At 39.1% G+C, this 27,967-nt stretch overlaps 1 protein-coding gene across 4 annotated transcripts; it reads right to left on the bottom strand.

Annotated features, from left to right (window-relative positions):
* Positions 1-52: 52 nt before the first annotated feature.
* On the bottom strand, positions 53-27,529 carry NMNAT3 (nicotinamide nucleotide adenylyltransferase 3). 4 transcript variants are annotated; one of them, XM_035334932.1, is made up of 6 exons: positions 27,503-27,529; positions 18,872-18,973; positions 16,498-16,632; positions 7,802-7,985; positions 3,646-3,755; positions 53-842 (listed from the first exon to the last, which is right to left on the bottom strand). In XM_035334932.1, exons 3-6 carry the CDS (start codon positions 16,610-16,612, stop codon positions 433-435), a joined length of 819 nt encoding a protein of 272 aa, XP_035190823.1. In that variant the 5' UTR covers positions 16,613-16,632; positions 18,872-18,973; positions 27,503-27,529; the 3' UTR covers positions 53-432. The 4 variants fall into 4 exon arrangements, with proteins under 4 accessions (XP_035190823.1, XP_035190820.1, XP_035190824.1 ...); XM_035334929.1 differs by lacking the exon at positions 27,503-27,529 and adding an exon at positions 25,512-25,649; XM_035334933.1 differs by lacking the exon at positions 27,503-27,529 and adding an exon at positions 25,512-25,564 and having other exon boundaries at positions 18,872-18,941.
* Positions 27,530-27,967: the final 438 nt, after the last annotated feature.

Genomic DNA, 27,967 nt, shown 5'->3' with positions numbered 1-27,967 from the left:
ATGTATATACACACACTAATCTATATACACACATTTTTTAATGTAAAAGAAAATATTTATATATATATATATATATATATAAGGAGAAGTTATGACTCATTTAATTTTGCTGCTTCAGAACAGTAAGGCATCTTCATCCTAAACTGCCTGTAGGATTAAAGAATTACAGTTCAGAAAAGTACGATATTTGACCTTAAGTATTACTGGAGATTATTATTTATTGCTAAGATCTTATTTCTTCTATTTTCAATGTGTTCAACTGAGTGTGCTGATTTGATAAAGCATTGCCACAAACGAAAACATGAATTTAAAACAGTGCATGAGTTCAAGAAATTTTGGGCTGATGTATTTTCCCCTTAATAACGAGAAATGCCTTTCCAAAATTTCACATGGAAAAAATGCAACGTCTGTCCTCTCCACACACTACTGGCATCAGTCATTCAGCGGGCTTACTGTTGTGTTATGCAACCTAAGAGGCTGAAGCAAGTCACCCTCATTCTTCCGCTCGCTTTCTTCTGTGTAGATATTATGGTGTGCAATGTAGGATATGACAGAATCTGGGACAAGGTATTTTACACTTAATCCTCTGCACAAGGCATAACGTATCTGTGTTGCACTTATTTCATTCTGAATCCATTCTTTCACCAGAAAGATATTGTGCTGAAATTTAGTTAAAAGTTCTGATTCACTGATATACCGAGCAGGGTCAGAGCCAGCACGGCTTATACAGACCAAACCAAACTTCTCCACAATTTCTTTGACATGCTCTTTCTTCCAGAGATTGGGTGTCTGAAACGTCTGTAGAAAATCAGCCCCACAAAGTAGCTTTAATTCTGGTAGAACTGTAAAGAGAAAAATAAATGAGAGATTCATTAAAAAAAAAAATCCATCTCCACACATCCCCAGATCTGTGCCAATAAGAAGCATGTCACTTCAGCCCTTCAAGGACACTTTGCTAAGTAATGATCTGCAGCTTCCACTATCTGTAATGGTATAATATCCAAATAATTATTCCAGTGCTCCATTTTTTGAGTCAATAACCTTTATTTCAGGTTATGGCATGTCTGAAGCAGGGAAATTGTTGCTTGTTTCTAATCAGTATAGCTCAATCAATAATGGCAGGCAAACAAATTCTATTTTTTTTTGCAGTGTTGCGCAGAGAGAAGGGAGAGCGTAAGCTAAGGAGAAATAATACGAAGGAAGTAGCTGGATTTAAGAATTAGCAAGGCCTAATGAAGGATGACTGTTGTTGGATTATGCCAGGAAAAACATTTTAAAGGTGACAGCAAAGCTGTTTGCGTAAGGAAACTAAGAGACTTGAAGTGCAGGGAATCCAATTCAAAACGAAATGAAGACAATCAGCCATCACTTGTAAACAGGAAAAGAAGCACTGCATGTGAAGCTATGCTTGGTGAATCAAGGAGGCACAGCAAATCCTAGCAGAACAGTATACGAGGGACTGAGAGGAGCTTTTAAGAAACATTAGATGTAAATCTGGAAGTCCTTTCAAAGCAATCTGTAATATGGTAGTTTCATCTGAATTGCTCAGCCCTGTTTTACACTGATTGGGATGCTACTTTTCAATAAAAACATTGAACACTCAGATGAAGATCTGGAGCTGCCCTAACACCTAACTTTTTCAATAAGACTACCTACATTTTATGCTACCATAACAACAAAATTTTAAGAACACAGGCAAAGAAGCATGAGCTATCCTGAGACTTTTGCAAAGTACAGGCTATCAAGTACAGAAGACTAACCAGTCTCTGAGAAGAAGCCAGTTTTAGCTGTTTCTGATGCTTAGAGTTTGGACACTAAAGTCAAATAAAAGGACCCAGTAGTCTTTTCCATCTAGGTCCTAAATGGGTAGCATCAGTAAGCTATTCTGAGTTTAATAAAACCACAATCACTTGTCAATACCTTTCCTTAATGAATCTTTTTATTTGCAATGCATACTACAATGACCTGATTTTTGTGAAACAAAATGACAGCCAGCAACAACGGAATCTTACAGTTCAGTAGCTATACATCTAGTAGAAAAATAGTATGGAATTCCGTACCATGAAATCCAACCTGAACTTTGTGAAAGTTTCCATTATATGGAAGAGCCTTCCTGCAAACTTCACAGAAAATCCTGACTCAATAGTTTTCATCGATTCCTCATTGGTTTGTTGGGGGGTTGATGTGGGGGGAGGGAAAACTGAGTGTCAGTTACCTCCTGTTAGAAAGCTTGTGCTGACCAACATGCGTTTTTCAGAGAGGGAACTATATTGATCTGGAGTTCTCAGTAGCACTTGATCTTTCCCTGTGCTCCACTCCATAGCATGCTAGCGAACAAATGGGGAAAAACTGTTCCATTCCTTCTTGGTGGGCCATGTGTTTAATATAACCATGCGCATATTGTTGCCCAGTCTGACAAAGCACTCAAGGCTGAAAAAGTAAGTAGCAACAGGTTGCTAGACTTCTTCCTGTCCACACCAACAGACTGTTCTTTGGGATTAGCTGTCCCATAGAATATGAATAGAAAAAAAAAAACCAGCCACCATGTCCTAGACAAGGAGTTCTACTTCTTGCCAGTCCTTCTTTTCACCCCCTTTTTGCTGTAGCTTGTGTTTGACTTTAGGGGAAACCTGTGCTGATGACTGACTGATTCTATACTAAGAAACTTTAACAGGAAAGAAAGACTAGTTTGAAAATTTGCTTTCTTGCCTAGTTTTTACAGAAAATGCCATAAAGCTTGAAAAAGCTGAAGAAAATAATACCCAAAGGAGAATTTTTACATCAAGGAAAGCTGAAATAGTCTCGCTTGCTTTTCCACTCATCTTCCTCAATGGGGTAATGAGAAAAACGTGACTTGTCACTTGTCAACAATGATAAACCCCATCAGACAAGATTCAACTGCAGTCCCAATACCAGAGGCTTTTATTCTTCTGCCATTTGTAACGATAAAACAGCCCATACTGTGGAAATCTTTGCGTAGCCATGAATAACCTAAATGGATCATTCATGTCCAAGCAGTGCTGCAACACCATAGGAAAAATGTAAAGTATCAGAAATCCACCAGTATCCTAGCAAAACACAGAGCAAGGGAATGTGGTAAAATAGGAAACCAACAGCTGACGGTGTTTCCAGAATCTGCCATACTTCTAATGCCAGTAGAGACCTTTCTATCCAGAAATGCAGTAAAACAAACAAAACAATGCATTAGCATCAAAGATTTGGCATCCATATACTTTGTTCATTGTATAACATAAGAATTACAATTATAGATAATCTCTATACTTATTAATATCTTTAATAATATACTTTATACTTAGCAAAACCAGCAAGGCCACAGCATACATCTCTGACACACAAACTGATGCTTATAAAACCAAACATTAATACAACCCCGAAATAAGTCTCCTTATTGTAGAAGAGTGGTGGAAATCTCCTTATTGCATGGAAATTACTCCAAAGTAACTGCACCAGGAGTCATGCTGGCATTTGGCATGGCTTGTTTTTGGCAGGTAGCTCCAATCTTCAAAACTTCGCTGCTACTGTGTTCACCTTCATCAATTTGTCCAATCTGGTGAAGTTGTATTGTTTTTAATGCTGTATTTATTGTTTTGATGAACAAAATGACACTGAGACTTACGAACCAACCTGTGTAGTGGGAAGAAAGGGAATTCTCTGTAGATCTTTCTAAGGGCTGTTTGTTTTTCATGAATTCCTTCTTGTACTGCAGCAGTCTGAGCGATTCATTGTAATGGTGCCTGCATTTAAAAAATAAAGGCTTCTGTGTGAGATAATCCTCTCAGAGATGCACAAAGCGATTACCCGGTGCTTTCACATTCAGGAACACAGTCTACTTTTATGCACTTTGGATTTGAATATAATTTGTTAAAAAAAACACACTATATTCCTTCTACCATGAGATTAGTAGAAATGTACTTAAATTTTGCTCAATCCACAAGCAATCCATGTAATGACATTTTTTCAATTCCTTTTTGAAATTCTACTATTAGGGAAAATTTTATAGCATCATTAAATTTAAAACATTTTGGAGGTTTGTACTAGAAAAAAGCACACTTCAGTCACACTTGAATCAGTATATTTGATTTCTTCATTAAACAAAATCCCTCAGACACAATGTTTCTGCTCTTTAAAAGTTTTCATGAGTTTTCTCTCATCCTCTTCTCCACAAAAGCATGTTCCCTGAGCATTCACCTTGTGCTTTTCCTTTTAATTAAAAGTGACCCCAATCCCCAGAAATTCAAAATACACAGTTCTCGTACAATTTTGCACACCTGCTATGCCTCTAACTTTACTGATTTCAGATCTATGAGGACATGCAAAGATTATTTTGTCATTTTCTGGAGTTTCAATTACTTTATTCTTTTGCTGCTCTGCATCATTGGTGCCCCACTATGCACTGGTACTGCCTCCTCATGGTGGTGGCTCCTTCTTTGACTGAGGGCAAGTGCCAGTGTTAGATCCATACACTGCGGCTTTCTTCCTTCAAGCACAGCCTTGCCTGTTGAGAACAGCCCCAGTCTTGCACCATCCTGAGCCATGCCTATGCAATGCTTGTATTAAGTGGCACAAGCCAACATCATGTCAGGAAGCAAGTGTATCACTAAACAGTGTGGTCACAGCGAGTACAAAAGCCAGCACTTTGTGTCTGTCCAGCAAACATATAAGCAAAATGACTGTGGGGTCTTAGACAACTGTATCAGAGCAAAGACCATGGGTTACAAGGTAAAGTTTTTCCCTTAACTCTGTCAAAATTCAGAATATATACAAAGCCATAGATAACCTTTTGAACGTCTGCCTAAGAAATGAATTTATAGTTTAGTGACTTAAATATACACTCTTCAAATCACGCTCAATACTTCAAGACACAGTAATAAGTTGCATGAGTGCCAAGAATATACACCTAGCCAGGCTGCATAATTATCTCCAGTCATTTCTGGTGCTCAGCCACTGTCTAAAGGAACTGTATAGACAAGGGGTGTGGGACATATGGCAGGAGAGAGTAGGTAGCAGTAGCTTGGCCTGTGCCTTCCTACATTTCTATTTTTAATCCTGCCTTCTTGTAAACAGGCTGATGCTATGTATAGTCAAGTACACTAACTTCACATCATGGATTGACATTCTTGGGCCTCGATTCAAAAATGAGAACTTCTGGCAAAGAACTCACTGCAGGACTAACAGCACAAGTAATGCAAAGTCTTAGCTGCCAAAAGGTCTGTTCAGCAGGCGTTTCAGATGCTGGGGTAGGGAGGATTATGTTACTTTAAAGAGACACCAAAAAAGGACAAGCCAATCTGTCAGTTTATCAAGGATTTTCTGAACTCTGCATGTAGCTTCAAGAGTCTATATAATTAAAATCACAAGCACAATTCAGAAAATCTTGTTGGGTAAGACGTACCATGATTTAATTTAGAATTGGCAAATTTCTACCTGCACTACAATTAAATCTACATTGCGAGAGGAATGATGTAGTTCGTTGGTTAGTAGTTCTGACAACATTGTAAGAAAATAAAGCACACCAGCAAGCACTGCGACAGCCTTCAGAACTTCCATACTCAATGTAAGAGGCAACTAATGACATAACCACAAGTGGGATATCAGCTCTGCTACTTAAAATTCTTTTATGTCGTAACTACTTGGAAGCCTCTGCAAAATCCACAGATTCTGATGAAATATGACATCAGCACACACAGGTAAAAGAAATACTGTAGGATAAGGCCTTTCATTCCTCCCCTTCAGGACACAATATTCTATTACAGTTAAGCATACAACTCAAAACGCTGGAAGGAAGGGACATCTAGGTACAATAGGTTTTGTCTTTCCCTTGCACTAAAATCTCTTCCTACTGCTACTAACATTTCCTACCTGAGGGGGGCTTACAGTGGAGGTGGCAATGAACTCTAAGTTCTAACTAGGGGAGAACCTTAGTAAGAATCTAGCCTTAAAACGACCTCTTCTTTTTAAAATTCAAATGTGACAGTTACCGTGTAAAAACCAAAGCACCGACCTGTGCCATTTCATGAAGATGCTGCTTTCCCTTTCAAGGGACAGGGTTCAGCATTAAGTTATGGCACTGGTTCAGCTCATAAACATAGGTCGTTGTTTGGAACAAAATACTTCAAAGTAATTTCTCTCCTTCATAGGCATCCATTTTAACATTTTGTGAATTTATTTATGAAACTAGTGGCTTACTTCCTAGACAGAAAGGCAATTTGGCTGCTCATGCCACATTGATACTATTTTTCCTAAGGAAAAAGTTATGCATACAGGTTTTATTTACAGTACCCCTTATCCTATTTTTTATATGCAGTACATTTTATCCTAAATTTACAATCCAGAAACCCAATCTTGCAAGTAGTACTCAATTCAGCTGGAGCTGCGAAAGATCAAAGTCTTTGTAAGTAGGATCACCTGATCAGTAGGATTTGTGGCTCCTTCTCTGCAAGGATTTACTTTTACAAAGCTAAAGTCTGGGGGAGAAATCCTATAGCCAGCTAACGTCGCAGGACAGAAGTGTTGGTGATCTCCTTCACTGGTGCATAACACTTACCACTGCAATTAGACAGTAGAGCAGAGTTTTCTCCGAAGATAGGCTAGCAGGGTGTCCTGAGCCCCCTCACCACCCTTTACTCCTATTCTGCTGGCTAGAGGGAAGGGGGAAAGAAGCAACTGGATGTTTATGTTCACCCAGTGAACCAAGGAAAAGCAGAACCAAAAGGCTGCACTAGTTGTGTACACTGCACATGTTTTGCAAGTACACAGGGTGTTCTTATGAAATGGCTTTCACCTAAAGCCTTACGAGCTTTCTGGGCAGCTGTTGGAAGGCACATGCTAAAGCCTTCAGCTATACAAACAACTGTTCTCAGTTAGAAAGTTAGAAAATCTGAGCAGGAATAAGAAATAATTAATACTTCTTACAGCACTCTTTCTTGAAAGACATCCAAAAAGTCTTTCACTTTAATGGTGCCTGTAGACTTTTGTAGCACCTATGTTTCCAGAAGGTGCTCAGCACAAGAAGTTTGTGTTTTTATACCTTACACTGTAATGCACTTGTTATCAAAAGCAAGCGTATGGGGAAAAGTTTCGTTTCTAGGCGGGTTGGACAAAGTGTTTTCTTTTTCCTTCTAGCACAGTAACAGCAAACTCAATGATTTTGTGGAGAACCTCAGCAATTATAGGCTTGGGTTTAACTTGCTATTAGAGTTAATACAAAAAAAGCTTTTAAAGGAAGTGCGAACACAAACCTAAACGTATAATACTGCCAACATAGCTAATCTAGAATAAGGGTGCTCCTGACAAATGGAGCTGTTCTGAACTCTGTTAGTTTCTGACTGAGATCTCTCTATTACCTGCTTAGTGACTTAAAAACTAGAGAAATAACAAGGAAGCCAAGAACTTTGCTGCCCAACTCTTTCAACGACTATTGCTTTCCAGGGCGCACTGGTGTCAAAGAGGCTTTCCACATGGCATCTCGTGACTTACATGGCACAAGCACATTACTACGCAGTGCAGTACCAACACATAGGCCTGGGTGAAGCCTTTCCGCTTTGCACTGGGAAATGAAAGGACTCCAGATATGGAAATACTGATTACACAACCTTCTCAGAGGACAGTGACATGAATTTCTAGCGTCACAGATATAATACTTTATCTCGGAGAAAATGCCATAAACAGACACACTTTGCTTGGGTGTTTTACAAGAGTGAGTTCTGTGCATTGATCCATCAGCCTGACAGATTTCTGGCAGTCAGTAACTTCATAAAGAAAGAAAAAGCAATGTAATTACCTTAACACTTTTACTGTCTCTGTCCACGTCTCCTGCTCGCTCTCCCATGGATCAACTCGAATCCAGTCAGATGTCTCTAGTGCTAGTTTCGCCATTGCTACCCGGTGCCTTGCTGAAACCAAACCTTTCTTCCTGTAGTCATCATTGACAGGAGATATTATGCCTTCTATTACTTGGTATCTTCCTTTCAGAAGGAAAAAGAAAATAGTGATTTTGTCATTAATAGTCATAGTATCTTGAAAATCAGTCATTATCTAATCAGTATCTTGAAAATTAGTCATTAATGGTCGTAGTATCTTGAAAATTTAGGGTGGATGGAATATTAGGAGCTCATCTAGACCAGCCTCCTGCTAAAAGCATGGTAAACTTCAAAGTTACAGGACACCATGAACCACTTAGTAACATTTTTATCTAGGTACTATTTTTAATAAGAAAATAATAATTTAAAAGAATTGAAAAGCAATCTTCCTGTTACTCTGAACCACTCTTAAGTACTTATCAATATGTTTGTATCATTAGATGATTCAAAAAACAAGATCTGGATAAACATGCAATTTTCAAGTAGAGATGTTTATAATTTATGATGCAAGCTATCAAAATTGCTGGATAAAATGAAATTTTATATTCCAGTAATGTATCAGTACAGCTTTTAGACAGCCAAAATAATGGGTGACTTAACTGACCACTGGGATGTTCTTAAGTGCCTCATGCTTGTTATTTATCAGAATCAGTGTGCTTTTCATTGTGCTAAAGCAAGAAATATAGCATGTTATTGTGGCTGTGATTAATGCAAGTCAGACAAATAAGATGATTCAAGAACAAAGATGGGTAATGGAGTCTAAAATTAGACTTACAAAACTATGGTCCAAACATCAGCGGAGCTGCCATTAAGCACCCCTTCAATCTGCCTGATCATGTTAATTAAATCTGAAAAATATGCCCATATCTTTCTACTTGCATAATGTAGACATTAATATGAGCTCTTTTTGTTAGAATTAGCAGTTCTGGTTTCATATCAGGAAACAGAACTAGATAAAAATGTAATTCTCATTTTAATAAGTCTGAGAAATAAAGCACTGATATGAGTTGCAGAGTTGCATCCCTCAAACTGAGAGCAAAGGTGTTTCAAATAAACAAAAATGAAAAAAAAATTCTAGTCTAACACATGCATTTTAAATAACTATGATAAATATGATATTGAAGATTAAAAAATTTTTAAAACTTGATTGTTTCAACAACAACAACAAAAAAAACTCACAGAATGCAGCAAGTTCCCTCCAGAGCTTTGTACTGAAAATGATAGACTTAGACTCAATTTCTGATGTTAGCACATGACAGTTCAATAATTTTAAATAGCAATTTAGGAATGTAACAATTGATATAATAGGAGTGAAATTTTCAAAATTACTTAAGGGAGGTGAAGTTTAAAAAACAGCATTAAATTTCAATGCTATTTACAGGCCTATCTCCTGTGAAAATGTCAACCCAACCTATCCTCTGCTTTAAAAACATTCTTAGCATAGGCAAAATGGTCAACAGCGTAAGATAAGATTTCCCAGGAACATGCAAAGACATGTATATAATTAAATCCATCTGTAGACCTGAAATTGGAAATATTTCCTCTTGACATATGAGCAACAACCATTCTCTGATACTTAGATAAGATACAACGCTATTGTGAGTTCTCAGTTGACAGGGAAAGCAATTACACTATGAATTCATTAATGTTACCCTCATTAAGGGTTTTTTCTTATACAAGAACTTTCTCTTCTACATTTCAGTTCCCTACTGGTCAGTTTTGTACATATAAAAATTGTTCCATTATATTTCAAACAGATGTACTAAACGTAAAAACTAAAATGGTGTGGTCATGCTAGCCAAGAATGAGTAAGCTCTGCCATATCCTTGAGAGCTGTAAACATTTCAGTCTCTTTTGGCCGAGAACTGAATAAATTGGATGAGATGAGAGCTTCCAATGTCATATCTTCCTGTTCTAAAGTAGAAATGAAATCAACTGAAAGAATCATTGCTAACACTGAAGATACTGAAAATCAAACACCATAACAGTTTGAGGTGATTCACAACCACTGGGCAACTTAGCACTACACAACCATAACACACATAAGAAGCTACAACCAAAAATATGAGTTTATGGCTCAAAATACAGGAGAATATTTTATTACTGGCTCTAAACAACTTGTGTCCTCTTCTGTAATTCACAAGTTTGCATGCTCAAATACATCCTTCAGTCCTGGTAGGCAAGCAAAGAGGAAATCATTAAATTCAATTTATTATTATTATTTAAAATTTATTTTACATTTCCTCTGATATTTTCTTTCTTGCTCCATAAATTACAGGTAGTTTCAAGCCTTTCTTGCTTCAGAATTGCCTTCCCATTCTGTTTCTCTGGAATGCTGTTTGTTGTCATCTTGAAGTCTGTTGTTGCTTGTCCTGTTGGGTAATAACTAAAAACTATTTTTGAACTGTATCTTGTTTAAAATGTTGTTTTAACTACAAAAAAACAAACTAGATGAGAAGAATTTGTTTCTTATTCTAGGGTTCAATAACCTTAGTTCTTTGGGCTCTAGATATCGCCAGATTTTTGTCCCCCTTTTTTGTTCTTTCAAGTAGGAGCTTGTAAAGGCTTCATATGTTTTTGAGCAGGAATGACCCCAACACCGTTCTCCCTTCTATCACCTCCAGAGCAGGTTACAATAGGACGTTGTGCTTGTATTGTTTTAATATATTCCTTTTTCAAGAGTGCTATTTAATAAATACTATGAGGCAGTAGTGTTTTAACAGTTTCTGGAAACTTTAATCCCTGCTGAACACGGCCTGAAAAACATTAGGCCTCTTTTGCATTTTTATCCTTAAGCATTAGACCAATTCATTTATCCGCCTGATTTGTTACACCAAATTATTTTGTATTTGCCCCTCCCAGTTTACACTTTATAGTAAGCTAAAAAAAAAAAAAAAAGTCTTGCTGGTAGCTGCTGTGACACTGTTTAAATACAATACCAAATCAAAGCCTGGAAATACATGCATTTTCCCTTCCTGCAGATAACAGATATTAAGGACCATACAGCTCTCAGCACAGGAAAAAAAAATAGTCTTAAGCTGACAGCTTTTAATTCAGCTAAGACTTCTGTCCTGTATTCGAAGTCTGCAAGCATAAGCCAAACCAAATTCCCTGGGCTTTAACTTCTTATTTTCTTTCCCCCCTCACTCCCTGGAGACTGCCCCAGTTTTCTCTTCAGCACTGGACAAGAGACTGATCTAACTGGTGTTGTCCACCACTGCAAAGGGCAGGACTCAGCCTCAGTGGGTGACAGAACCAATGCTCCTTGGTCACAGATCATTATAGGTATATTTGGAAAGGTGAGCAGCTGCATGGAGCTGAGAAGCTCAGAAGAACCTGAGCGTTCTCAGGTTCTACCAATTTCAAAATGCCTTGCCTGATAGAGAATGCTGCATCATTCCACCTCCTACCATTTTTTAACGGCTCATGTTGTGAAAGATGGTTTGGAAGTGCCTGTATAAAGCTAATAACATGATTATTTGTACTGCAAATTCCCTTGGAATGAGACCAACCATTCCCAGTTTTCACTAGGAAGTGGGTTGAGCCAATTCACTATGAAATCAATGGAGACTGATATTCAGAGATAATGCGAACAATCGCAGGACACAGGATTGCAAATCTTTGGACTGGGTTTTGGAAGGTTTGTCTGGGAACAAGCATTTTATCTGCTTCATTAATCCTACTCTAAGGGCATAAGGTTACCCACATATCTAAGAACAAAATGAGTCTGATAAGCAGTTTGAATTTTACTGCACAGTACATACACAACATTAAATATATAAACAAAGAAAATCACTAAATTACTAAGTCAGTCCTGCTCTGTGACAGGAAGTGGCAGCTATTTCAGAACATTGTAAAATGATGTAAAACTTGCTATCAGAAGTGAAGTGTTGAAAATATTTACAATACAGTTTCACATTTTAACCTTCCAAGATGCACCCATAGCTTACATTAAAATAAGCTTACATTTCTTTACTGAAAAAAAGTCACACTTGTATTTCAAAATATGGTCCATTGGATTATTTCTTTAATCTGCCCTCTGTGACTACATATACATTAAAATCACATAATAAAATTCTGAATGAAAGTAATAGGAATGGTTTCCCTTGAACCCACAAGAAATCAGCAGTTATCCCCCCAGAACTCTCAGGCTATTAACGTTAGGAAAACAGATACAAGGCTTTTTAACTGTTCCATTTAAATTAATATATTAACTTGATTTATAAATAACAGTTTTGATGCTGTGAAGGGTGGGAAAACAAAAAGAAAGCACCATATGCCTAGATACAAGAAATCCCAAATATCTGAGTTGTTCAAAACTGCTTACAAATAAAACATGAAAAGGATGCCATCCTATGCTTACCTTCCCATGACACGTATGCAGAGATTGTCAAGCATGAAAAAGGAAAAGAAAATAGGCAAAACTTTTTACTTTATGTTCAGTCACCTCCTGGGAGAATTCAGCAGAAGGAAAATCAAAGGGGTAAACAATTTAGCTGCCATTGCATTGAAAGTCAAAGCAAACAACAAATATATCAGAACAGTAATGGACAATCTTTTGTGATAGCTCTTCATAGGATGGATGGCTTTACCTTCACCACTTCAGAGTACTTGAAAGATGCATTCACTGAAATAGATGAGGTGTGCAAAGACTGTAGTGACAGATGCCACATAAGTACCTAGACAAACATAAATCATATCCACCTGGCTGAGTGAACTACAGGGCCTTAAGATGCAGATTTACCTCTGCAGTCAGACAGCCACCAGCCACTCTCAAATACATTGTGGCTTCAGTTACTCCCCTGCTGAAGGAGCGTTCCTGGGGATGCACGACGATCAGTCCTCAAACACACACTGTATGATATCCACATATCACATCTAGAATAAACATTTCATACTAAGACCTCAAATATCACTTCTCTTAGAGTTCATTGGATTTGTCCAAAAAAAACCCCCAAAACAACTCACACACAACAAAAAGACACCAACCCTATCTTGACAGCTATGCAAATTAGCATTTCCTCCAGAAGGGAAGGAGAAAGCTAGCATCGTGAGCCTAACAGTATGAATATTAACATGGTACAGTACTCTGTTCACAGGATACCCTATTCTGAATTTCTTAAACTCAGGAAAAGATTAGGAGCTAACTGTGTGCACCAATAAGAACTGAGAAAATTGAATTTTATGTAATGGAAGCTTCTTATGTAGAGATGCAGTTTATCTTGAGATGTCTTAAGATTTATACTTTGATTTGCACCTCTGCAAAGTGTGCCAATAGTTTTAATTCCTTCCGGATGCTAAGCCACGCACACATCTCCCCTTGTATCTTTCAAGGGTAGAGCCTAGTATAATTAGTGCTCCATAGTGCTCCTAGTATAATAAGTGCTCCATTTAAGCAAGTACTGCTGTAAGCCTTTTAATGAAAAGGGAGAAAATTAAAGATTTGTTGTTTCCTTTAATTCATCTTCAGTTAATCCTAACTAATGTCTGCACATACAGTAAATATTGACAATGAGTAACTATTGCAGATCTGATCCTAGACTAATCATATCTGAGTTGCTATACACACCACACAACAGTAGGATCAAAGCCTTTTTTGGGTTGTGTTAAAATTCTGGTTATCAGAATTGTTGCAAGAAAACAGCATGAATGCATTGACTTCCAGTTGGCTTGCTGCAGTTATAATCTGACCTCATTCTTTTTTGACAGTACCAGTCCATTTTAATCAAGTGCAGCTCTTGAACAACGTAAGCTTCTGAATTCCCAGGACTTTCTGGTGACTAGTTAACTCCTTGGATTTCTCAGTTGCATTGCCCAGAACTGCATTTGACAACCAACGTCTCACATTTTTCCTCACCTTTCGTAAGATACTGATTTTCCTTCTCCTCCTCCTTGCATGTGTTTTGTCAGAGCCAGAAACATCTTGTCTTTCACACCCCCCTCCTTTGCCCTGTATCCCTTCTGGTCTTATCTTGGTGATGTAAGCATCCTCCGCTGGCAATATTTGGCAAACAATGTTCTGAGCATCTTACACAGGCTGATTCTACCACTTCAGACTTAATGGTCAAATATAAGAAATACCACCAAAGAAAAAAATATCTGACACTAGGTATTAACAGAATGAAAAGGCATTTGGCACAATCAGTTCAAATCTCAAGAAAATCTTAAAACAAATAATTGAATCTGAGAAAATTCTAGTTATGTGTGAGGACTCAAATTGATAGGACTAGAAAAAAATTCAGATAAAGAGAAACTAAGTTATTCTGTCACATGTAGACATGTCTGTTGTATTTAGAAGGTGGCATTACAAGATTTGGTGACCGATATTAACAAAAGATGGTTGAATTACTTGACTTGTGGCAATGAAACAGCAGATGCTGCTTAAAGTATCAAACTCCATAAAGTAACATTAGACAGCATTTGAAAGTGATATGATGGCCAAAAAGCTGGCAGAGAGAACGACTGGAGATGTCAGTCAGGATGCACACTGGGGGAGTCACGTCATTTGTGACAGTAAAACTTGACTGTGAAGTCAGGTGCAGCCAAGCTATTGCACAGCTCATCAATTCTGCCTGATTAGCAGTGGAACAGAAATATGGAAGTAGCACCAGCAGTACGTAATTTCTCCAGCCTTGGCAACATCGCTTCTCATGCTAGTTAATTTTGTACTCACACTAGCTACTTTTTCAAGCATTCAGTATTTGTTGTGACCGAAGGCAGTCAACACGAACGTGGCAGACCACTACCTCACTTCTACAAGCAAGCTCTAGAGGTGTATAACCACGGCCTCCCAGCCCCACTATCAGCTCCCACTCTGCTACTAGGGCTCCTTCTGAGCAAGAGACTCCAGTTTCTTCTGTTCTTCCCTGGGTCACTACTGGAGCAGAAACAGGACAGGAACCATGAGAGAATGATCAATGAAGTTTCTGGGCAGGAATGGTTCTACAGGCATTTTTATAGCATGTTGCAAACCTTTTCTGTTTGAGAAACTGCCCTCCCCACAGCTGGAAAGACCACATACCTACACATACACGCACGTTTATAGTTATTTCATATAAAGTTACCTCTGCTTGAGATAACTAAAGTTCCCACAAGCTAATTGAGGATTCTTGCTTTACATACTGAGTTAAATATTCAAAAGCTGCAAGGATTACACTGTAGGCAACCCAGATGTAATTAAATTTCACTTTCTTCAGCGTAAGAAGTACTTATACGAGGAAATCCCCATACACTGAACTAAGAAGTCAAAATGCAAGTCATACCCTATCCAGAACAAAGGACTGATGTTATAGTCATGAAGCAAGGCACAAATTTCTTTTCAGCCATTCAAAATTTCATTTTTAGTATGATTTTCACTAGACCTGTTTAAAGAAATTGCTCTGAGTAAAGGGTGGAGCCTTGTTACAGAGACCCTGGCACAGACCACGACATAATTGCAATTCAGGCAGAATCATAATTAATTTCCCAAATAAACCCTTCTTTCAAGGTAAAAAAAAATAAGTTATTTGATTGTAACACATGATGTAAGAGAATTACCAGTTGGTCTCACATTGCCTTTTTACTCTTTGCACACCAGGGAACTCAAAGGAGTTATAAAATTACAAGAAAAGCTAATTCAAGTCCCTTAACCCTTTATTTCTAGTCCTCCAGGAGCAACAGTATCATTTTACTATTCCAGAAAAACAGAGCCAGTTGTGCAATTCTTCTCATGAAAAAGCAAAATACTCTCACACTATATGGTGACTACGTAGCTGCAGCTCTTACCACACAGCTATACCAGAGGGTTTACCACATTCCCTCCTGCACCCACCCCATGCAAGTTTAAGAACCAAATTAATTTCTATGCATGTTCCTCTTGCACAACCTCCCTAGCAACATCCCCATCAAGTTCCAGTAAGCTGTGATTCCTTTCCAACCTCTTCCAGAGGTACGTGTGTAGTTTACCAGCCAGAAGGAAGATAAAAGCCTCAACAATTAAGCAGTTATCAAGCTTAGAGCACAATGCTCCTCCAAAGCTTTTCTTAGTATTGCTTAAGTTCTTGATATTATCCAGCTTCCTCCTTTGTTGCTGAAACTTTCTAGCCTGCTGACATCTAGCTTTTATGATCACTTTTCTGAAGAAGTTATTTTGCTGGGGGAGATAAGTTGTACCTCTTACTAAAGAAGGATAATGAATAATTAACATTTCATCTTTTCTCCAGTTTCACCCACTTGTCAAAGCTGCTAGCTCTAACATTTTTTCATATTAAAATACAACATATCATGAAAGAATAAAATCTGAACATAAACGTTTCTTTTCAGTTTCAAAACTGCTGAAGGTCTTTCACAAGATTCAGTCTATTCCATGCATATGATTCTAAAACTGCTGATAAAGTTTTCAGTTCAGTTGCACGGACACTCGTGATACCTTTTTTAATGCAGTAAGTCAAAGGAAGAGGTAATGCTAGAATTTCTATATTGAATATTCCACAAAAAGCTTCATATCAAATCATCAAACAAAAAATAATAAAATTATAGCTAAGCTGTCACTTTGCAGTTGGCTTAGCAAAGGTTAGAAGTGTCCTCCTTTTCCCAGGAAAACACCACGTACATGTGGTCCTAACAAACCCTTACTGACCTGTTTGGTGCAGGTGGTCTCTAGCCAGCTCAAATAAACGCATATGCATATTTGTGATGGGGTTAAAGGAGCCACAGGCTAGAAGAATGAGAGGTATCCTGCTCTTCATTGACATCAAAACACTAAAATTCCAGCCTAAAGAAAAAAAAAAAAATGAAAAAAGACAAACTTGACAAAGAGCAGTCTTCCCATTGTTCCTCAAAACAAAAGCAGCACTGTTCTCAGAACCATGCATTCTTGAAGCACTGGTAAAGTATCAGAAGTTCAGTTTGCTGCATCATTGCAACACACAAAGTATTAGCTCAGAAGCACACATTCTTTTATACTAGTTAGGAGAGCATCAACAGGTTCTTTTTCCCTATATACATAAATAGCTATGAAGTGTTTTTAGAAATTCATACAGTCATTTATACAAAACTGTCAGAGTTTTGAGCTTTTATTTTTAACCTGCTCTTACCAGAAAACATCTTTGTGCTGTCTTTCTGTCAACCTCCTATTAATAACTTTAGAACCTGCAAGCCTGTCGAAAGCACTTTATTTTTCTTTAATTAAGTTCTTAAATGGGACCTGTGCAGCATATGGCAAAAACCCACATGTAACACCAAAACCTACAGGTCTGGCTTCCTTAGAGGCAGGCAGGCAGTGGCTGGTGGCCAGGCAGCCAGTCTGCACATACTTCAAACATGATCTGCAACTGCCTCCTCAGTTTCTTCATTGGATGGCAGAGCAAGTGATGGTGGATCAATGATAGGGAACAGCAGGGAAGAGAAACTATAGCTGTTACAAGAAAACACAGGGGACATTATAGAGCTATGGATACAAGAATAACAGGTGGGGAGCAATCCTGTTAGGAGCCTTGCTGCAGTAAAAGCTGGTTTGAGTTAGTCACTGTGCTTGGTGCTCCTTATTTGCATAACTCTTTTTACAATTGGTCCAAGATATACCAGGCATGATTCAAACAGTTGTGTCCTACATATGTGCCTATGATGATGGTTTTCAGATAGGCTGTCTTCTTGGCACTTGAAATTAACCCGACAATGCTCACACTCACGCATAGCACTGAAGACTACTGCCTCCCAAACATCAGAACCCAGTCCTGGGCCAAAACAGACCAAGCCCGGTATCGATTCTGTGCTCTGTCCAGCAGGTTCCCTAGCTGCAGTGTACCAAAGCACTGTAGCTCAGAGCCCACCGCTCGCTGGTCTGAGTCCTTATGTTTCCCTACATAATTTTTCCCTTTACTTCCTTAGAAGAATTTCACGATAATGGTTAAAATAAAGCCCAGTTAATGTTTCATAATTGCAAATTCTATCAGTTCATTTATAGAATTTACTGCAGGATTTAACTCTGAAGTCTTGGACTGCACCATTTAACAGCATTTGGTGCACCCAGCAACAAGGTTTAATATTTCCACTTTTGAAATGTTGGCAGTTTGCAAACTTTTAATAGAAAAAATTAGTTGAAGCATACGTACTAGTTCATTGTCTAGCATTGAATACACATATTAAGTTCCCTCCCCCCCCCCCACTTATTTCTCTTATTTCATCATGCTAAGGGAAATATACAGGGGTGTGAGAAGACTCAGTGGCTGGAGATCCAATGAAATTTAGCAGCAATTTTATAGTCTACAATTGCAGTAGCTGTGGAAAGCACATTTCACAGCAATCTGTCCCTCCGCTTTGGTTCACTAACCCTGTAGAGACACTAACAAACTCATACATGAGGGCTGTATGCAAGCTTTACAGCTTCTTTATTCAGAACAAAAGCAAACTCAAGAATTTTCTTCAGTATCACAAGTTCTATAAGTAGATCTTCATTTTATTGAAAAACATCTTTCTGCCTTGAAAAAGGTTAAAAAAAATACTATCTGATGAACTGAAACCAGATTGTTACCAGAACATTTAAGCGTTCTCCTGCAGTTCCAGCTGTATTAATTCTGTTGCCTCAGATTAGTCAATGTTGAACTCTCAATAAGAAAGTAATTAGTTCTAGACTAAGAATTTCCTGGAAGCAGAAACTTTTTACAGTAATAACTATAATGACATTGCTCAGCAACCAGCCCTGCAGGTAGGCTTGGATAGTATTACATGAGAACCTAAAATCAGTAGTATTCATACAGCTCCAGACTGTAGGCAGTATCAGGCAGCACCCCTCTTACTCTCGTGTTCAGGGGGCCAATACATACCCTGTCTTCCCAGTTACATCTATCAAAAGCAGCTCTAGCAAGGGCTCTGCCATCCTCTCTTCTGTTCCACTGAAACATAGCTTATGCTTCCTTTGCTGTGCTTTCCTTTGGCGTGTTGGAAGTTATAACTGAATTTATTTTTTTAGAGACACTTTTAACTCTATACACTTTTAATTCTTTATTTCTCACCTGAAAGAGATGCCTTGGATGGTTTGATTGCAGCTCTGACTCGCTTATACCTCTAGGGAAGGACTTCAACCTGTAATTCTCAATGATAACCAGACAGTACTGCTAATGGAGATTAAAAAAAAAAAAAAAAAAGATCAAATAAAAATACACTAATGGCAAACAGGTAGTAAAGAGGCATTCTAGAATATATTTATTAATATGTACACATCATATATATAAATTTATAAATAAAAAATAAAACAGCAGTACTTTTATTCCTAGTATCCCTATGTACTGTAACCTGAAGTTACTCAACAGGTACACAGTAAAGCTTTTAAGGTTCCAAAGAAAGCTTTCAAGTTTTCAAGACAGAGTGCTCTCTCCTTCCTATTCAAAATAGCTAAGTCTTTCTCTGCTGCTTAGAAGTCCATCAGTTTGGGATCACTTCAAGCTGGAAAGGGCGGAAAGCTGCATCCCCAAGGAAGTGTTCTGTGCGCCTCTCTTTCGGATTGAGAAGGAAGACTTCTGGTAAAGCACTCCAGCTGGAGTGAACGCTCTATTTAGATTCTGAGTACTCCCTGAGTATATTTTAAGATACCAATTCCCCAAGCAAAATTAAGTATAGCATATTGTTAAAGAAGTGAAGAAAAGTTATTTCATTTCCCACTTCCTCCATTTATTCTTTTTAGTAGAATCCCCAGTATGTTTTCTGGCTTCCTTATAGCTAGCAACGAGTCCTTCACACCAACTGATTTTAACTGATTTTTCAGCTAAGCTCCCTTGAGAAATCAAGCAGAGGAGAAAACTCGAAACACCGTAACATTTTCCTGACCTGTTCATCTCACGAGATGGAGTGGCAGTTGCACTAAGTGCTACAGCACCGTGTTCCTACAGTTACAAATGCCTCCAACCATTCAAATCAGAGTCATATGCACTTTACCTACACATGAAGCAACATGCCCTTAACTAATTTCACCATCTGAACACAAGCAACAACCAAGTAAGTAGGTGACTGTGCTGTTATCAGGCATTTACTGAGTGTGCACATCGTGCTAGGGGAATATATTTGTTCCATGTGTTCCATAAAAGTAAGCCATTAAACCAGCCCCGAATACTTTGATAAGTTGTCTTCCCTTGCCAAATGGCCGTCAGACCAAGGAAGCAGTAGTTAGTAAAAGCCTGCATCAATTTCAATATGCTAATACCAATTTGCACCTATTAGTTGCTCTATGTGTTTGCAAAAAGTCACCCAGGTGTAACATCAATAACGTACTTAGTTAAATAAATGATCTCGGATGAATTTGTTCCCTAGCAATCATCCCTACATAATGCATCTTCCATTAACGGTGCCCCATAAAACAGAAGTGCTTCCTCCTGTTGCTGCTCCCATGTCTAGCTGAAATACAAAGTACTTTTGAGGAAGGTGTATATGGGTAAATCAACTGCTTCATTTTCATGGCAAGGCTGTAAAAAGAAATTCCAATTAAGTCAAAATATGTATCTTGACCTCTAACAGAGTAGGAGAATTATGGAACATACACAACACCCTTAGATCAGGAAGGGAAGAAAGGACAGAACCCACCAAATAAAAGAGGGCTGCAACACAGAAAATAAGCTCTCTAGTACCTCCTCGGTAACCAAGTTTTAGGAGTGTTTTAACATAGTGATAATATTAATCAGCAGAAAGCAATTATTAAGCATGTTTTAGAAGTCAGGTCCTTATCTCTGTGCTTCCACTTCCACAACTGTGAAAGAGGAAATAACATTCAGCTATTTTAGAGGCTGGACCTGGCTTCACATATACCAGAACTGAAGGAACCTGATTTGTAGAGATCTACTTCACGTCTTCTCCCTCATAGAAATTATTACTTCTGTGACGAACTACAAGCTACATACAACTAAACATCTTCCACAAATCTGTATTTCAGAATTCTAAAAGAAAGTACTTAAAGTGCATTAGGAGAAAAAGAAAAAAAGAGCTTTTACATCTCAGCCTTGCATCTGTATCTCTTGCTTTAACAAACTTCACTTTTTTTCTTTTTGCTGATATGCCATTTTTTACTGCCTATGCTATTTCTACAGTAAGACCTCACCTATTTTCAAATAATTTGGAAGCATTCGATAGAAACCTTGGGGACAAGTCATTTAAAATTTCTGCTTCATCACTCTTACTAATTAGTATATTAATTTGTATATTTGAGCTTAGTAATTCACTTTTTTAAAGCTATTTTTTTTAGAAGAAACAACCACATTTGATTTTTGCATAAAATAAGTACATTTTATCAATACATCTTGTGACAATTCATCTTCCCTCCTGACACGAGGGCAAAATTTAACACCTTTTCTCATCTTTGCTGTCCGTCCTCAAAATTCACAAGTAACAGAAACAAGTAAAAGCACATCTCTGAATAGACAGCGTGCAGATATGCCACTTCAGAGCATTATAGCTTTTGTTTTTGATGACAAAAGGGATAAGTTAAAGAACAGGGTTTGCAGAAGACGAGTTGTAGCAGCAGGCTCACGTTTCATGCAACAACTGCGCATGGCTCCCTCTGGTGAGCACTTCTGCACAAGGGCTGGGCACGCTCCCTCCTGCCAATGTGCTCCAGTAGCCTTGGCCAAGCAGGTGTCTTCTCGCTCAAAGCCAGTTACCTCATGTGCTTGGGGTACTGCCTGTGGTTTAGAAAGGCTCCATGCAGCTATACTTAAAAGGACAGATGCATTCAAATGAGGAAGCCACACTTAAGCGATACGATAGAGGTTATGATGGAAAAAACAACACAGTTTTCATTAGAGAATTAATGCAAGCTCTTCCTCTGTTGCTTACATTCCTACATCAATAATAGATGACGTTACAGATGACCACAGTTAAGTTCTGCTGAAAGTCAGTAATTAGAGCCGTATCTGATTAATTATCAGAAGCACAACGGAGTGCTGAGCAGTGCAGTCTGATTCATGAGCTGTTAAATCAGTAAACTGGAGGACAAGACACTCATACGTGCCCACTGCGATGCAGACTCACCCTTGAGTACAGTTTCTGAAAAGAACAGAAAGAAACCAAATTCTAGCACAGGATAAAAGTGTTATTTCCTCCCACAAGGGTAAATCTAGACTAGTTTATATGAAATTTAGATTTGAACAAGTTCAAAGCTGCACACGTCCATTCTTTCACTAGGCCACCTCATTACCTCGTAGAAATTTATTTAGCTGAGCCCAGTGAGTTCTACGAGGTGATGTCAAGGATGTTATGGTTGTAAGACACATTCTCAAAGTCAGAAAACAACAGTATACTTTACTAGCTGACCCAAGTCATAGCCAACCATAGCACACAAATATCCCTTAAAAACATGATCAGATACCAGAGATTTTCTCATGCTATTACTAAAAGGAGCCGTTGCTGTAACAGAAGTTACTCCGGTGACTACATGCCCAATGTGTGCTTTCACTTCAAAGCAATCCTCCACAGCAGTGACATATTTATGTTATGTTCATTATTAAAGCGGAAGGTGGGGATATACAGGTAAATATCTGGGTAAGAGAAAATATGAAAAATGTACAATGTAGGGTGATATTTTATTTACTTATCAAGAAGTTACTCACTCAAGCCATGAAGAATTTTATAAGGTGGCTATAAATATTCTGCATAGCCTAATATGACACTCTAATCCTCTAAAATGGCTTTTTCAGGGCCACATGATGGATCACATTATTGTTATTTCCAATGACTCAGGTGCACTTGGTTTCTTTCTTCATTTCATGAAATCTTTCATGACTTGCATTGTAGAGCCATTAACAGACTACATGATAGAACACACGATTTTCTATCATATTTAGCATATCAGAAGGATGAAGTAGCCCCTATTTATGTTTTTAAAGCCAGATTTTTAGTTAGAAACTGTGGTGAGACTTGCATTTTCTAAACCAGATTAAAAAAAAATAAGCAAACCTAAACATCTTCAAGCCTGTTGCAGGCTCCACTAGAGCAACAGATTATACAGCCTCACAGAAACCAGCTTCTTCCCCTACATGTATCTGTGAAAAGGGCCCAACGCATATAAAATATTGTCTTTAGTAGTGCATTGGGCTCTTTTGCTTTAGATAGGCTTAATTTGGGGGTACTCGCCATTTTCCCTTCTGCTTTGTCCAAGCAGTAATTTCCCAGCAAATGGTAGTGACCGAAAAGCTATCCACGGACAAGAAACCTCACAGAAAACTGCAGGGAGTCCATGTCCCGAATCCCAAATGCCTGGGGGGCTAATAGAGAAAGCGGCCTCTGCCAAATTGTCTCTTCCTTTCCTGAGATTAGAAACCTCCACATCACAGTATGAGGCCTTCTTCTTGCAATTGCTTTATTTCAGGCTGTATCAGTGGGCAAATACCCGTTCACAGAAAAGCCAACAACACGTTTTAATACTGCCTTTTTTTTAAAAAAAAAAAAAAGTTCCTAAGTATAAACCTACACCTTTCTTAGCTCAGATTTTAGCTAGTATCTGAGTTTGACAGTGTAAATTTTTAGTTTTTTTGGTGCAGTTATGTCTCTGAAATCAACTTAACTATGATTTACACTCATTGTCTTTTTGATATTTTTTTTTTATTTCCAAAGAAAAAATTAGTTCTGTATTTAACTTCCATTCCCAATTTCCACTCCACTGATAAGAAGAAACTGGGACTGAATGGCACTAAAACTGAGTGAAAAGCACACATGGACAAAAAATGAAAAATAATAAAATGACCACAGGAATCACCCAGTCTAAAATACATGCAAAAATTGAATCCGGTGACTGCTTAAGTGCCTTTAAAGTGCAAAGAACTGGGGCAGCAGAATTCCTTAATATAACCTTAAGAAAACATTAATCTCAACACCCACAAGATGGTGCCAGGGAATTCAAATCAACCACAACATTAAAAAGTAAATAAGCTTATCCAGGCAGTAATTTCCCCAGCAAATGGTAGTAACCCAAGAGCTAACCGTGGACAAAAAAAAACTGACAGAAAACTACAGTGTGTCTGTGGCCCAAATAGAGAATAATTGAGAAGTTGTTTTTTTTAAAAAAAAAAAGACTTGTGAGTTCTTGCAGGTTTATAACCATGAATACACTCAGGAATATGCCAGCATTTGGTCCTCAGAGTCTAGCCATTAAGATGTCTGTAAACATGCTCCCACAATAGGATTCTTTCTTCTCAGTATTCTTAATTTGGACCCTCATCCTGCACAGTTCATATTCTTAGGTGCCCTATTGCCTGAACAGGAATACGGACATAAAAAAGACCACTCACAGCCATCAACAGCAAGCTCACCTATTGTTACAAGGCAAGTACAGTGCATTTTACCAAGTATTTCCTGGTAGTCGCATTTATCTACTCTCTTTTTTAAGCAGGGAAAAAAAAAAAAAGGAAAAAAAAAAAAGCTTGTAAGGACAAACCGCTGCATATTGCTATTACATTGCTCCTCTATTTTCTCAGGGAATACTGCCCAGTTGTTAATTTTTTTTTTTTTTTTTAAGCTTTTCATTGTAACTGCCCATACAATATACAACAATGCTTAGACACATAGCCCTGCAGCAGTTGCGCCTGGTTGTATAATCACTTGACAAGCCCAGTAGAACTACACTAGCCCAGAACTACACAGGAAAGAAGTAAGAAGAGAGCAGCTATTACCCACGACATCCATTCAGCCCTTGCTGGGTAACACAGGGTCTCAGCATGCACCGCACAGCAGCAGTACAGCCTTCAAGCAGTGTTTCAACAAGCTCAAGAGACTGTGACTGGACCCAGGTGTCTTCCTGTACTCAGTACAGTGTGGGCTTTATGATTACTTACCCAACAATCCCTGATGATCTCTCATCACCTAACATTCAGCTGCTTTCCCCTTCCTTTTCCTTACCACACTAGCCTGTAAGTTTTGTTTTTCCTCTTCTACAGCTGTTGCATGAGTTGTTTTATGCAACCAACAGACACCCTTTCATTTGCACGTAGGATTCAATTATCCACAAGAAACAATATAATAATTTCTGGAAAAGAGAATACAAGCAGAACTGCGACCTGGAATGACTAATTTTAAGTGAACAAATTGCTGATTTAGATGGAGCATTGGCTTGTTTGTCACCACAAACTGTTATATGACTTCAACAATTCCCTTTGCAAAGCCAGATTGATTTCTTTCCTATCAACTTGTTCCACAGTTCTCTTACAATTAGCAAAATACATTTAGCAGAACCTAAGGCAAATTTGGTAACAAAAATACAAGCTGCACACAAATGGTAGACATTTACGTAACAAATAAAGCATGTTCAATCACCAAAAGCAGGCTTTAGAAAGCAGGAAACAAATGGAGCCCCTCAATCCACTACTGTAAAACACTTGGCCATGAAATAATCGCTTATTGCAAGCACAGGGTAAAGCAGGATTTCCAGAACATGCAGCAAGACCAGAAGTAAAACAACATCTCTAATTGCACTGCTCACTTGCCTGTTCCAAAACGGGATAACTATTTGCTGTCTAGTACATCAGAAGAAAGTAACTCATGGCACAGTTTGGGGAGCGATGAAAGAACATTTCAGCAGCTCTACAGTTACACAGAAGATATCTTCTATCAAAGTAAAGAATTAGAATAAAATGAAGAACTTAACTAAAGGCTCTCTGCCTATAATTTGAAGTTTACCTGACCACCTGCAGGCAGCAAAAAGGAATCCTACAATACACAGAACTGCTCACTTTGTTAACAGCATGATAGGTCTTCTCATTTGGCAGTTAATACCAAATGCAGAAAGCTACTGTTTGAAATGAAACACCCCCGTCCCACCCCACCACCGATTTGGTAGCATTCAGGTGTCCCTAAGTGGAGCACAGCTGACAGTGAGAAGGCTGTCCGCAATCAACACCTAAGCCATCCAAATGAAACGCATTACATGCACTTCTTACACTGCCTTATGAATATGACTAGTATCAGTGAGGACTTTGCATAGCAATAAGGCTGCTTAAGTAAATGGTTTCTAGGCACAGGAGATCACATAGCTTGTTGTCTTTATATTTGTATTTGATAATCAACTTAGAATTTCTACTTGCCTCATCTTGTACAATCAAAAATTCAAAGAAATTAAACAAACGTATATGTGGCTTGCCTATCATCCAAAATGCTTTGCTTGCCTTTAAGTATATTTCATCTGTACAGGGATTTCTATCTAAACAAAGAACAAAGTGAGATTCTGAAACAGCTCTATCCAAACGAGTTACCTAATTACTACTGATTTTCAAAATCCCCTTGCATAATCGCAATTATCACCCTATTTGAAATTTTTAGAATCATTGAAGCTAGCATTAATAACCATTCAGTTATATTATCCTGAAAACATCCTGACCACACCTCCTCTGGTTTTTAGTGGCAGCCAAAAAGCCAACAAAACGCTGGGCATCATGAGGAAAGGTACTGAGACCATCACAGGGCATCCTTTTAGCACTAAGAAAACCTGGCTGGGCCCACATCTTGATTGCTGGGAGCATTCTGGTCTCAGCTCAAAGGGCAATTCAGAAGACCCAGTGAGTGTGGCTACTGCTGCTCCAGGGAGGCAAACTGATGCCTGCAACTGCTTGGTTTGGAGAGGAGCTTGGGGGAGGATAGGGCTGAGTATTACAAAGCTGAAAGCAGAGCTTCTTCCTGCAATACTAGATCTAGGAAGCAGTCAGTGAAAGCAAAAAAAAAAAATTTAAACCAGACAAAAGTGCAGAGGATACCTGCATGTAGGACCTCGTGAAATGTGGCTGGCAGCTGAGAACACAAGGGGAAGCAAGTGGCTGGGTCAGTTTCCCTAAATCGTCTCTCCTCTCTGATGTCCAAGACAAACCACTAGGCTGGACAGACTGTTAGTCTGACACTTCTTATGGTTTTTGAGCTCTCCATAATATTTCTAAGCTTAAAGGCTAATTTCTTAGTTTCTTTCTTCGTATTGTTAAGAAAAACACAGAACGTTTGATGAACAGAGAGACTTCTACAGCATTTTGCAGAGCGGTGCGTTACACTCAACAACAGCATTAAAAAGGCAGAGCCTCGTATAGCTCAAATGCCCCTTTGACAGGACTCACTCCTGTGTCCTCAGTGCCCCTCGGACACCCCTGTGCTTCCCTGAGGCCTTTCACAAACACTCGCAGATCGGCTGAATGCTAACAAGTTTACTGAACCTCAGCTCAATTCTACACCCAGCATTTCTGAAGTTAAAGGCATACAGCTAACTTACTGCCAGAACTGAGCACTGTAACTAGTCTTAAATAGCAAACTGTAACGCCTGAGGAATGAGCAAACCACAGCCTGTATTGCTACTGTGCTTAAAGCCAACACAGTTGTGACACAGCGCAGTGCCTGCCGAAGCCTCGGAATAACCCAGCACCAGGGATCAGTTATAAAACCAAACACCAGCTGTTGCACAAGAGGGGATAATGACCTCTGAGGCTGACGTAGAGGAGGCAGATGCACGGTTACACAGCGAAGCCAAAGCCTAAATATATACACACACACAAATACACGTAACCACGGACGGCCGCTTGTCCTAACGCTGACATTTTAGTAAGTGTTTAAAAAAAAAAAAAAGAAAGAAAGAAAGAAAGAAAAAGAAGAAAAGCCCAGACTCACTCATTAGCTTTAACTGGCTCTATACATACAGAAACACAGACACGTGTGCTCCCGGATACGTACTTTTCCCGCAATCCCCCCGGGAAGCGCGGCCGCCTTCCCCTCCCCGGCTGCGGGGCCAGACGGGCTGCGGCGGCCCGCGAGTGCCCCCACCCGTAGCGGCGGGACAAGCCCCCGGCCCCGGCCCCGGCCCCGGCCCCGGCCCCGGCCCGAGCCTGCCCCTGCCCCTGCCCCTGCCGCTGCCCCTGCCGCTGCCGCCGCCCTAGCGCAGCGCGGCCCGGCGGGCTGGCAGACGGGCGCGGGGCGCCCTGCGGGTGTTCCTCAGGACGGGCCCGGGCCGCGCGGCCAGGCCGCGGCTTCGGGGTTGTGGCGGCTTCTGCCGGCCCGGGGTAACGGAGCTCGGCGTTCTCGGGTTGGTGGGGGGCACCGTACGGCCTCCTTGCTCCGCAGCGGCTGCTGAATGTCTGCAAAGCACACCGGTGGTGTAAAGTAGG

This window comes from Oxyura jamaicensis, chromosome 9 (genome assembly GCF_011077185.1).
Source record: "Oxyura jamaicensis isolate SHBP4307 breed ruddy duck chromosome 9, BPBGC_Ojam_1.0, whole genome shotgun sequence".
Classification (NCBI taxonomy): domain Eukaryota; kingdom Metazoa; phylum Chordata; class Aves; order Anseriformes; family Anatidae; genus Oxyura; species Oxyura jamaicensis.
Note: the sequence above shows the minus strand (reverse complement) of the source record. Positions and strands in the feature narration are given on the sequence as shown.

Excerpts from the sequence above, each read along its gene's own strand:
- NMNAT3 (XM_035334932.1), bottom strand. The coding sequence starts at position 16,612 with ATGTCAATGAAGAGCAGGATACCTCTCATTCTTCTAGCCTGTGGCTCC. Across the intron at positions 7,986-16,497 it reads AGACCACCTGCACCAAACAG|GAAGATACCAAGTAATAGAA; the intron begins GTCAGTAAGGGT and ends TCCTTCTGAAAG. Across the intron at positions 3,756-7,801 it reads GAGACAGTAAAAGTGTTAAG|GCACCATTACAATGAATCGC; the intron begins GTAATTACATTG and ends TTTTAAATGCAG.